This window comes from Anolis carolinensis, unplaced genomic scaffold (genome assembly GCF_035594765.1).
Source record: "Anolis carolinensis isolate JA03-04 unplaced genomic scaffold, rAnoCar3.1.pri scaffold_7, whole genome shotgun sequence".
In the NCBI taxonomy this organism is placed as follows: domain Eukaryota; kingdom Metazoa; phylum Chordata; class Lepidosauria; order Squamata; family Dactyloidae; genus Anolis; species Anolis carolinensis.
Window position 1 is genome coordinate 27,982,550 of NW_026943818.1, and position 11,482 is coordinate 27,994,031.

Sequence of the window (11,482 nt, forward strand, 5' to 3'; positions counted from 1 at the left end):
TCCTTTCCCTTCTCTCGCTCTCCTTCTCCTCTCCCTTTTCTCCTTTTCCTTCTTTCTCTCCTCCTCCTTTTCTTTCCTTTCTTCTCTCCCTTCTTTCTCTCCTTCTCTTTCTCCTCCTTTTCCTTTCCCTCCTCCTCCTCCTCTTTTTCCTTCTTTTCTTTCTTCTCTTCCTTCTCCCTTTCCTCCTTTCTCTTTCTCTCCTCCTCCTTTCCTTTTCCTTCTCTCCTTCTCCTTCTCTTCCTTTTCCTTTTCTCCTTAGGTCCCTTTCCTTCTTTCCTTCTCTTTCTCCTTTTCTTTCTTGTCTCCTTCTCTTTCTCTTCTTTCTTTCTCTCCTTTTCCTCCTCCTCCTCTTTTCCTTCTCTCGCTCTCCTTTTCCTTTTCTCCTTACTTCCTTTTCCTTCTCTTCCTTTTCCTTCTCCTCTTTCTCTTTCTCTCCCTTTCCTTCTTTCTCCTCTTCCCCTCTTTCTCTCCTCCTCCTCCTCCTCCTCTTTTCCTTCTCTCGCTCTCCTTTTCCTTTTGTCCTTACTTCCTTTTCCTTCTTTTCCTTTTCCTTCTCTCCTCCTCTTTCTCTTTCTCTCCCTTTCCTTCTTTCTCCTCTTCCCCTCTTTCTCTCCTCCTCCTCCTCCTCCTCTTTTCCTTCTCTCGCTCTCCTTTTCCTTTTGTCCTTACTTCCTTTTCCTTCTTTTCCTTTTCCTTCTCTCCTCCTCTTTCTCTTTCTCTCCCTTTCCTTCTTTCTCCTCTTCCCCTCTTTCTCTCCTTTTTCTCCTCCTCTTTTCCTTCTCTTGCTCTCCTTTTCCTTTACTTCTTACTTCCTTTTCCTTCTTTTCCTTTTCCTTCTCTCCTCTTCTTTCTCTTTCTCTCCCTTTCCTTCTTTCTCCTCTTCCCCTCTTTCTCTCCTCCTCCTTCTTCTCTTTTCCTTCTCTCGCTCTCCTTCTCTTCTTCCTTTTCTCCTTACGTCCCTTTCCTTCTTTCCTTTTCCTTCTCCTTCTCCTTCTCTTTCTCTTCTTTCTCTTTCTCTCCCTTTCCTCCTTTCTCTTTCCCCTCTTTCTCTCCTTTTCCTCCTCCTCCTCTTTTCCTTCTCTTGCTCTCCTTTTCCTTTACTTCTTAATTCCTTTTTCTTCTCTTCCTTTTCCTTCTCTCCTCCTCTTTCTCTTTCTCTCCCTTTCCTTCTTTCTCCTCTTCCCCTCCTTCTCTCCTTCTTCTCTTCCTTCTCTCCTTACATCCTTTCTCTCCCTTTTCCTTCTCTTCCTTCTCTTTCTCCTTTCCCCGGACTCCTTAAATGCCTCTGTGCCTCTCCCTCTTTCTCTTCTCTTTCTCCTTCTCTCTTTTGGGGTCCTCTCCTCTCCTTCCTTCCTTTCCTTTTCCTTCTCTCCTCTTCTCCTTCTCCTTTTCTTTCTCTCCTCTTGTTCTGCTTTTCCTCCTTCTCCTCCGTCTCCTTCTCCGTCTCCTCCTCCTCCTTCCCTTTCTTCACCTCCTTCTTCCCTCCTTCCCTTCCTTCTCCAAATAAACCTCTCGCCAACCCAAAGGCTCGAAAAGCAAAGAGATGAAGGAGGAGGAGCCCTTGAGTCGGATGGATGGATGGATGGAGAGATGGACGGACGGATAGAGAGAGAGAGCCTCGCCCTGAAGCGCATTCATTATTCATCCCTTTTTCTGACGTTCCCAAGGAAAGCCCTGCCGAAAAAATCTCCAAATAAACCTTTCCATAGGGCTAATAATATTTCCGGTGTTTGGGGATATTCCGGGAGGAAATGGGTGTCGTTTTGTGCAAAATCGCCTCGTAAATTTACACCGCCATCGTCGTCGTCGTTTTGTGTGTGGAAGAGGCCTAAGTGAGGCCTAACTCTGCCTGTCCCCTGGGCTGAGTGGATTCCTAGGAGTCAAGATAATTCAGTTCAAAGCAGATAATATAAGGTTATAAACGGGTAATATAGCTGTGTGGAAGGGCCTTGAGTCTACACTGCCATCTAATCCAGTTAGAATCTGATAATCTGTATTTTGTAGGCAGTGTGGAAGAGGCCTAAGTGAGGCCTAACTCTGCCTCTCCCCTGGGCTGAGTGGATTCCTAGGAGTCAAGATAATTCAGTTCAAAGCAGATAATATAAGATTATAAATGGGTAATATAGCTGTGTGGAAGGGCCTTGAGGCTACACTGCCATCTAATCCAGTTAAAATCAGATAATCTGTATTTTGTAGGCAGTGTGGAAGAGGCCTAAGTGAGGCCTAACTCTGCCTGTGCCCTGGGCTGAGTGGATTCCTAGGAGTCAAGATAATTCAGTTCAAAGCAGATAATATAAGGTTATAAATGGGTAATATAGCTGTGTGGAAGGGCCTTGAGTCTACACTGCCATCTAATCCAGTTAGAATCTGATAATCTGTATTTTGTAGGCAGTGTGGAAGAGGCCTAAGTGAGGCCTAACTCTGCCTGTGCCCTGGGCTGAGTGCGTTGCTAGGACACCAAGTGGGCGGAGCTTAGCCTTCTAACTGGCAGCAATTGGATAAAAACAATTATTCCTCTCCCTGCAATTAGGACTTTATTTTTCTTTTCTTTTTGTTGTATCAACCTAGAGGCATGGATGATGGGTTTTGTTGTCAATTTTCGAGGTTGTGGGGTGTTTTAGTTTTGTTGTTTTGGCAGTCGCCAGGATTCCATCACTCTTTTATATATATAGATTAGGATTAATAATTAGGACACCCCACAGATGGGACACCCAACAGTGATTAGCCTTGAATGGCCTTCCAGCTTCAAAGCCTGGCTGCTTCCTGCCTGGGGGGGAGGGGATCCTTTGTCGGGAGGTTTTCTGGCTCCCAACATTAAAAAAAAAAACTCAGTACAGTAAATAAAGAACATCACTCTGAAAACAGGAGTATTCCAGACAGGAAACAATCGGGGCCAGCGAACACCTCCCAACTAAGGAACTATCTATCTATAGCTTCTGCCAACCTAGCAGTTCAAAAACATGCAAATGAGAGTAGATGAATAGGTACTGCTCCGGCAGGAAGGTAACGGCGCTCCATACAGTCATGCCTATGGCCACATGGAGGTGTCTATGGACAACGCCGGCTCTTCGGCTTAGAAATGGAGATGAGCACCAACCCCCAGAGTTGGACACGACTGGACTTAACGTCAGGGGAAACTATCTATCTATATATATAAAAGGGTAGTGACGTTTCGGCCTAGGACAAAACAACAAAACTAGACATCCCAGAAACACTGAACTTGGCAGCACAACCCCTCACCCATGCCTCTACGTTCATACAGCAAAAAGCTCCAGCTACTCCAGAAAACGGCCAGGCTTTGAGACTGCAAGGCTATTCACTGCTATTCCACCTGGCCAACAAAGGATTCCCATAAGCCACAGCAATGCGTGGCTGGGTAAAGCTAGTCTATCTATATAATGTCAATCGGTTTTGGCTGGAGTTTGTAACTGGTGTGGTATGCCACCTTGTGGCCTCTCCTGGTATTTTCACAAAAAATAATAACTTATTAATAATAATAATAATAATAATAATAATAATAATAATAATAATAATAATCCTTGCAGCCCAGGAGCAAGCCATCAGAACAAATACAATCAAGGCCAAGATCGAAAAATCAGCTGATGACCCAAAATGCAGACTGTGCAAGGAAACCGACGCAACCATGGATCATCTCCTCAGCTGCTGTAAGAAAATCACACAGACAGACTACAAACAGAGGCACAACTATGTGGCCCAAATGATTCATTGGAACTTATGCCTCAAGGACCACCTCCCAGCAGCAAAGAACTGGTGGGATCACAAACCTGCAAAAGTATTGGAAAATGAGCACGCAAAGATACTGTGGGACTTCCGAATCCAGACTGACAAAGTTCTGGAACACAACACACCAGACATCACAGTTGTGGAAAAGAAAAAGGTTTGGATCATTGATGTCGCCATCCCAGGTGAAAAACAACAGGAAAAACTCAGCCGCTCCCAGGACCTCATGATTGAACTTCAAAGACTCTGGCAGAAACCAGTGCCGGTGGTCCCGGTGGTGATTGGCACATTGTGTCATAATAAAATAATAATAATACCACAATAGAGGATTCTAGCCATGCAGTTAGTTTTTTAACACAGTTTGAAATATATATTTCAAAACATAATTGGAAACTCACAGGGCGAAGAAGCTATTACTACTCCATTATCAACGCCGGGATTCGGGAAACTATCCCGAATCGTAATGTTTACAAAGGCTCGGAATCAGTCGAAATAATAATAATAGGAAAAATAGAATTTGTGCCTCCGAAGAAGTAGGAAGCAACCCAAAGCATGCAAGGGCCCGTCTGCCCCAAACAATCGTGCGAGATGGGAGTTGTAGTCCAACGGGATTTGGGAAGAATCGGGAAAGGGAAGGTCCGTATTCAGCCGTCCTTGGTTGCCGTCAAGGAGTTCTTTGAGTCCCCGAAAGGGCTCAGGATTCGAATCTAGGCCTTGTATCCATCCGGGACGTTGAGCCTGCAAGTTTACTCCTCGCTCGCATTGGTCTCTTTTGCAAAGGCCTGGGAATCTGTCACAATCTGGACAAGCCTGCAAGTTCGGCGTGGGTTCGAATCAGGAGGTTCCAGAAGGCACATCCTTGTTCAGAAGTACCTGCACACCCAAAGGGAAGCGTGCCGGTTTTGCACCCCACTGGCGCTCTTTCCGGGACACGAGCAGCGGCATCAGCGTTGTCGGCATCGTTGTAACGGCGCTGAGATGATGGTCCCACAAAGTACGGGACACATTCCTGAGAAACGTAGTTCAGGAACACACATCTTCGTTCAGAAGTACCTGCACTCACAAAGGGAAGCGTGCCGGCTTTGCACGCCACGTGTTCTTTCCGGGACACGAGCAGCGGCTTCAGCGTTGTCGGCGTCGTCGTATCGGCACTGAGATGACGGTCCCGCAAAGTACGGGACACATTCCTGAGAAACGTAGTTCAGGAACACACGTCCTCGTTCAGAAGTACCTGCACTCCCAGAGGAAAGCGTGCCGGCTTTGCACGCCGCTGGTGCTCTTTCCGGGACACGAGCAGCGGCATCAGCGTTGTCGGCATCGTCGTATCGGCACTGAGATGATGGTCCCACAAAGTACGGGACACATTCCTGAGAAACGTAGTTCAGGAACACACGTCCTCGTTCAGAAGTACCTGCACTCCCAGAGGAAAGCGTGCCGGCTTTGCACGCCGCTGGTGCTCTTTCCGGGACACGAGCAGCGGCTTCAGCGTTGTCGGCGTCGTCGTATCGGCGCTGGGACAATGGTTCCGCGAAGTACGGGACACCTTCCTGAGTCACATTAGCGTACATGAAGGTCAGGAATGCACGTCCACGTTCAGAAGTACCTGCACTTCCAAAGGAAAGAGTGCTGGCTTAGCACGCCGCTGGCGCTCTTTCCGGGACACCCGTCGGGACGACACGAGCAGCGGGCATCAGCGTTGTCGGCGTCGTCGTATCGGCGCTGGGAGGACGGTTCCGTGAAGTACGAGACGCCTTCCTGAGACACGTAGGTCAGGAACGCAGGTCCACGTTCAGAAGTACCTGCACTCACGAAGGGAAGCGTGCCAGCTTAGCACGCCGCTGGTGCTCTTTCTGGGACACCCGTCTGGACGACACGATCAGCGGGCATCAGCGTTGTTGGCGGCATTGTATCAGCGCTGGGAGGACAGTTCCGGGAAGTACACGACGCCTCCCGGAGCGACGTCAACGTACGTGAAGTACGGGACGCCTTCCCAAGTCCCGTTATCGTACGACGTCGCCTTGGGAGAGAGTCCAGGAACGCACGTCCTCGTTCAGAAGTACCTGCACTCACAAAGGTAAGCATGCCGGCTTTGCACGCCACTGGCGCTCTTCCCGGGACACGAGCAGCGGCATCAGCGTTGTCGGTGTCGTCGTATCGGCGCTGAGATGACGGTCCCGCAAAGTACGGGACACCTTCCTGAGAAACGTAGTTCAGGAACACACGTCTTTGTTCAGAAGTACCTGCACTCCCAGAGGAAAGTGTGCTGGCTTTGCATGCCACTGGAACTCTTTCCGGGACACCCGTCTGGACGACATGAGCAGCGGGCATCAGCATTGTCGGCGTCGTCGTATCAGCGCTGGGAGGACGGTTCCGTGAAGTACGAGATGCCTTCCTGAGACAGGTAGGTCAGGAGCACATGTCCTCGTTCAGAAGTATCTGCACTCTCAGAGGAAAGCGTGCTGGCTTTGCACGCTGCTGATGCTCTTCCCGGGACACCCATCAGGACGACACGAGCAGCGGGTGTCAGCGTTGTTGGCGGCGTCGTATCGGCGCTGAGATGACGGTCCCGCAAAGTATGGGACACCTTCCTGAGTCACGTACTTCAGGAACACATGTCCTCGTTCAGAAGTACCTCCACTCCCAAAGGAAAGCGTGCCGGCTTTGAACTCCGCTGGTGCTCTTTCTGGGACACCCATCTGGATGACACGAGCAGCGGGTATCGGCGTTGTCGGCTTCGTTGTAACGGCGCTGAGATGACGGTCCCACAAAGTACGGGACACCTTCCTGAGAAACGTAGTTCAGGAACACACGTCTTTGTTCAGAAGTACCTGCACCCCCAAAGGAAAGTGTGCCGGCTTTGAACTCCACTGGCGCTCTTTCCGGGACACCCGTCTGGACGACACGAGCAGTGGGTATCGGCGTTGTTGGCATCGTCGTCTCGGCGCTGGGAGAACGGCTCCGTGAAGTACGGGACGCCTTCCCGAGTCCCATTATCGTACGACGTCACCTTGGGAGAGGGTCCAGGAACGCACGTCCTCGTTCAGAAGTACCTGCACTCCCAGAGGAAAGTGTGCCGGCTTTGCACGCCGCTGGTGCTCTTTCCGGGACACGAGCAACGGCATCAGCGTTGTCGGCATCGTCGTAATGGCGCTGAGATGACGGTCCCACAAAGTACGGGACACCTTCCTGAGAAACGAAGTTCAGGAACACACGTCCTCGTTCAGAAGTACCTGCACTCCCAAAGGAAAGCGTGCCGGCTTTGCACGCCGCTGGTGCTCTTCCCGGGACACGAGCAGCGGGCATCAGCGTTGTTGGCGTCGTCGTATCAGCACTGGGAGGACAGTTCCATGAAGTACGAGACGCCTTCCTGAGACACGTAGGTCAGGAACGCAGGTCCACGTTCAGAAGTACCTGCACTCTCAGAGGAAAGCGTGCCGGCTTTGCACCCCACTGGCGCTCTTTCCGGGACACCCGTCTGGACGACACGAGCAGCGGGTATCGGAGTTGTCGGCGTCGTTGTTTTGGTGCTGGGAGGACAGTTCCATGAAGTATGAGACGCCTTCCTGAGTCACATAGGTCAGGAACGCAGGTCCACGTTCAGAAGTACCTGCACTCCCAGAGGAAAGTGTGTCGGCTTTGCACCCCACTGGCGCTCTTTCCGGGACACGATCAGCGGGCATCAGCGTTGTCGGCGTTGTCGTATCAGCACTGGGAGGACAGTTCCGGGAAGTACAGGACGCCTCCCAGAGTGACGTTAGCGTACGTGAAGTACGGGACGCCTTCCCGAGTCCCGTTATCGTACGACGTCGCCTTGGGAGAGAGTCCAGGAACGCACGTCCTCGTTCAGAAGTACAACACGAGCAGCGGGTATCGGCGTTGTCGGCGTCGTCGTATCGGCGCTGGGAGAACGGTTCCGTGAAATACGGGACGCCTTCCTGAGATACGTAGGTCAGGAGCACATGTCCTCGTTCAGAAGTACCTCCACTCCCAAAGGAAAGTGTGCTGGCTTTGAACTCCACTGGTGCTCTTTCGGGGACACCCGTCTGGACGACACGAGCAGCGGGTATCGGCGTTGTCGGCGTCGTCGTATAGGTGCTGGGAGAACGGCTCCGTGAAGTACGGGACGCCTTCACGAGTCCCGTTATCGCACGGCGTCGCCATGGGAGAGTCCAGGAACGCACGTCCTCGTTCAGAAGTACCTGCACTCACAAAGGGAAGCGTGCCAGCTTTTCACGCTGCTAGTGCTCTTCCCGGGACACGAGCAGCGGGCATCAGCGTTGTCGGCGTCAACGTATCAGCGCTGGGAGGACGGTTCCATGAAGTACGAGACGCCTTCCTGAGACACGTAGGTCAGGAACGCAGGTCCACGTTCAGAAGTACCTGCACTCCCAGAGGAAAGCGTGCCGGCTTTGCACCCCGCTGGCGCTCTTCCCGGGACACCCGTCTGGACGACACGAGCAGCGGGCATCAGCGTTGTCGGCGTCGTCGTATCGGCGCTGGGAGGACGGTCCCGCGAAGTACGGGGCTCCTCCCGGAGCACGGTCAGCGTACGCGAAGTACGTGGCGCCTTCCCGAGTCCGGTTATCGCACGGCGTGGCCCTGGGAGAGGGTCCAGGAACGGCGTCTGGGCGCAGGGCCCGGGAGAGGTCGGCGATGCGCCCGATGGCCCGGCGCAGGGTGGCGATCTTGGAGAGGCGCTTCCCGCCGGCCTGGTGGCGCAGGGCCGCCCGCAGCGCGTTGAAGGCCCGGTTGTAGTCCAGGACGCGCTTGCGCTCGCGGACGTTGGCCGCCGCGCGACGGGACTCGGAACGGCCCGGACGTTTGCCGTTGGCTTTCGCTTCCGACGGACGGCTCTCTTGCCTCCCGTCAGCGTCCTGCGGCTCCGGAGACATCGCGCCGAGTGCGAGCGGACAACAACATGCCCGAGCATCCCTCGCACATTCCCGCCCCCTTTTTATCACCTGCCTCCAGGTACGGGCTCTCGTCGCCCACACTTTGCGCCGGAAACTTCCTCTTTGTGGCCGTAATTCATGACACTAATGGCCTGTCTCCGGCACCCACAAGGAGTGAGGACATGAATGAGATCTCTGCAAAGGAAAACAATGCAAGTTAGTAGTACTCTCAGGCTTTGTAACTTAACAACTTGCATTGTTTACAGTTTGGAAATCTTCGGACCATGGATGATGGGACTTGCAGTATTGTCACTCATTTTCTGAGAGCACTGTTACTCCCACCAATGACGGATCAAGACCAAACTTGGCACACAGAGTCCCCATGACCCACTCTACATCCTGGTGCGGTTTGGAAGGCTTCGGACCATGGATGATGGGACTTACAGTATCTTCACTCACTTCCTAAGACCACTGCAACTCTGGGACTTGCAGTATTGTCACTCATTTTCTGAGAGCACTGTTACTCCCACCAATGACTGATCAAGACCAAACTTGGCACACAGAGCCCCCATGACCCACTCTACACCCCGGTGCGGTTTTGAAGGTTTTGGACCATGGATGATGGGACTTGCAGTATTGTCACTCATTTTCTGAGACCACTGCGACTCCCACCAATGACTGATCAAGACCAAACTCGGCACACAGAACCCCCATGACCCACTCTACACCCTGGTGCGGTTTGGAAGGCTTCGGACCATGGATGATGGGACTTGCAGTATTGTCACTCACTTCCTAAGACCACTGCAACTCTGGGACTTGCAGTATCTTCACTCACTTTCTGAGAGCACTGTGACTCCCACCAATGACAGATCAAGACCAAACTTGGCACACAGAGCCCCCATGACCCACTCTACATCCTGGTGCGGTTTGGAAGGCTTCAGACCATGGATGATGGGACTTGCAGTATTGTCACTCATTTTCTGAGAGCACTGCGACTCCCACCAATGACGGATCAAGAGTAAACTTGGCACACAGATCCCACATGACCCACTCTACATCCTGGTATGGTTTGGAAGGCTTCGGACCATGGATGATGGGACTTGCAGTATCTTCACTCACTTTCTGAGACCACTGCGACTCCCACCAATGACAGATCAAGACCAAACTTGGCACACAGAGTCCCCATGACCCACTCTACGCTCTGGTGCGGTTTGGAAGGCTTCGGACCATGGATGATGGGACTTGCAGTATTGTCACTCGCTTCCTAACACCACTGCAACTCTGGGACTTGCAGTATCTTCACTCACTTTCTGAGAGTACTACAACTCCTACCAATGACTGATCAAGACCAAACTTGGCACACAGAGCCCCCATTACCCTCTCTACACCCCGGTGCGGTTTTGAAGGCTTCGGACCATGGATGATGGGACTTACAGTATCTTCACTCACTTCCTAAGACCACTGCGACTCCCACCAATGACGGATCAAGTCCAAACTTGGCACACAGAGTCCCCATGACCCACTCAGTAGAATCTCACTTATCCAACACTCGCTTATCCAACGTTCTGGATTATCCAACGCATTTTTGTAGTCAGTTGCAGTGGTCTTAGGAAGTGAGTGAAGATACTGTAAGTCCCATCATCCATGGTCCGAAGCCTTCCACACCGCACCAGGATGTAGAGTGGGTCATGGGGTCTCTGTGTGCCAAGTTTGGTCTTGATCCGTCATTGGTGGGAGTCGCAGTGCTCTCAGAAAGTGAGTGAAGATACTGCAAGTCCCATCATCCTGGATGCAGGTGAACTACAACTCCCAAAACCAAGGTCCACGAAGGGGCGGACTCACCAGAGTTGGAGTTGTAGTTCACGCTATATCGAGACACTCAACTCCATGTCATTGGTGGGAGTCGCAGTGGTCTCAAGAAGTGAGTGACAGTACTGCAAGTCCCATCATCCTGGATGCAGGTGAACTGCAACTCCCAAAACCAAGGTCCACGAAGGGGCGGACTCACCAGAGTTGGAGTTCACGCTACATTGAGACACTCAACCCCATGTCATTGGTGGGAGTCGCAGTGGTCTCAGGAAGTGAGTGTCGATACTGCAAGTCCCATCATCCTGGATGCAGGTGAACTACAACTCCCAAAACCAAGGTCCACGAAGGGGCGGACTCGCCAGAGTGGGAGTTGGAGTTCACGCTACATCGAGAGAGGACACTCAACCCCACCCGAGCCAATTTGCCCAACGTAACAGGGAATGATGGGACTTTTTTGGGGCCAACTTGGCATGATGGGAGTTGTAGTTCAGCCACAAGTGTCATAGATCAGGATGTTGGGCCTAGAAGGGTCTTTGGGGAGGGTCCGTCCCCAGAAAGGAATGCGCTGCTCCGGGTTCGGATCCGCCCCCCAAATTGACACCCCCGGGGATGTCACGGCTGTGGGTGCCGAACACGCCTGGCCATCCGTGTGTTTGCGTGTTGTGGGAAAGGAAGGGCCTCCCAAATATCCTCAGGGGAGGCTTCAAAGGCCCGAATAATGAAGGGTTTGCCCCGGAAGGAAGGAAGGAAAGAAAGAAAGAAAAGGAGGATGGTGGTGATGACAATATTAATGGGGGTGCCCGTGGTGACGGGCAGTCGTAATATTCATCATGATGATGACAATAGTAATAATAATAATAAATGTATAATAAGTTGTCAGCGATCCACCTATATATGTCCCCCAAGCATATCTTGTTCTGTATCCAATCTTAATAAGTCAAGGTGGTGCCCGTGGTGACGGGCACACTCAAGAACTAAAACAATATTAATATTACTGATGATGATGATGGTAATAATAATAATAATAATAATAATAATAA

The 11,482-nt window shown here is 51.6% G+C and overlaps 1 protein-coding gene across 1 annotated transcript; it reads right to left on the minus strand.

Annotated features, from left to right (window-relative positions):
• Nucleotides 1–8,111: 8,111 nt before the first annotated feature.
• bhlha9 (basic helix-loop-helix family member a9) lies at nucleotides 8,112–9,110 on the minus strand. The gene has a single exon (XM_062959864.1). The coding sequence runs from the start codon at nucleotides 8,631–8,633 to the stop codon at nucleotides 8,112–8,114; it is 522 nt and encodes a 173-aa protein (XP_062815934.1). The 5' UTR covers nucleotides 8,634–9,110.
• Between the last annotated feature and the right edge of the window lie 2,372 nt (nucleotides 9,111–11,482).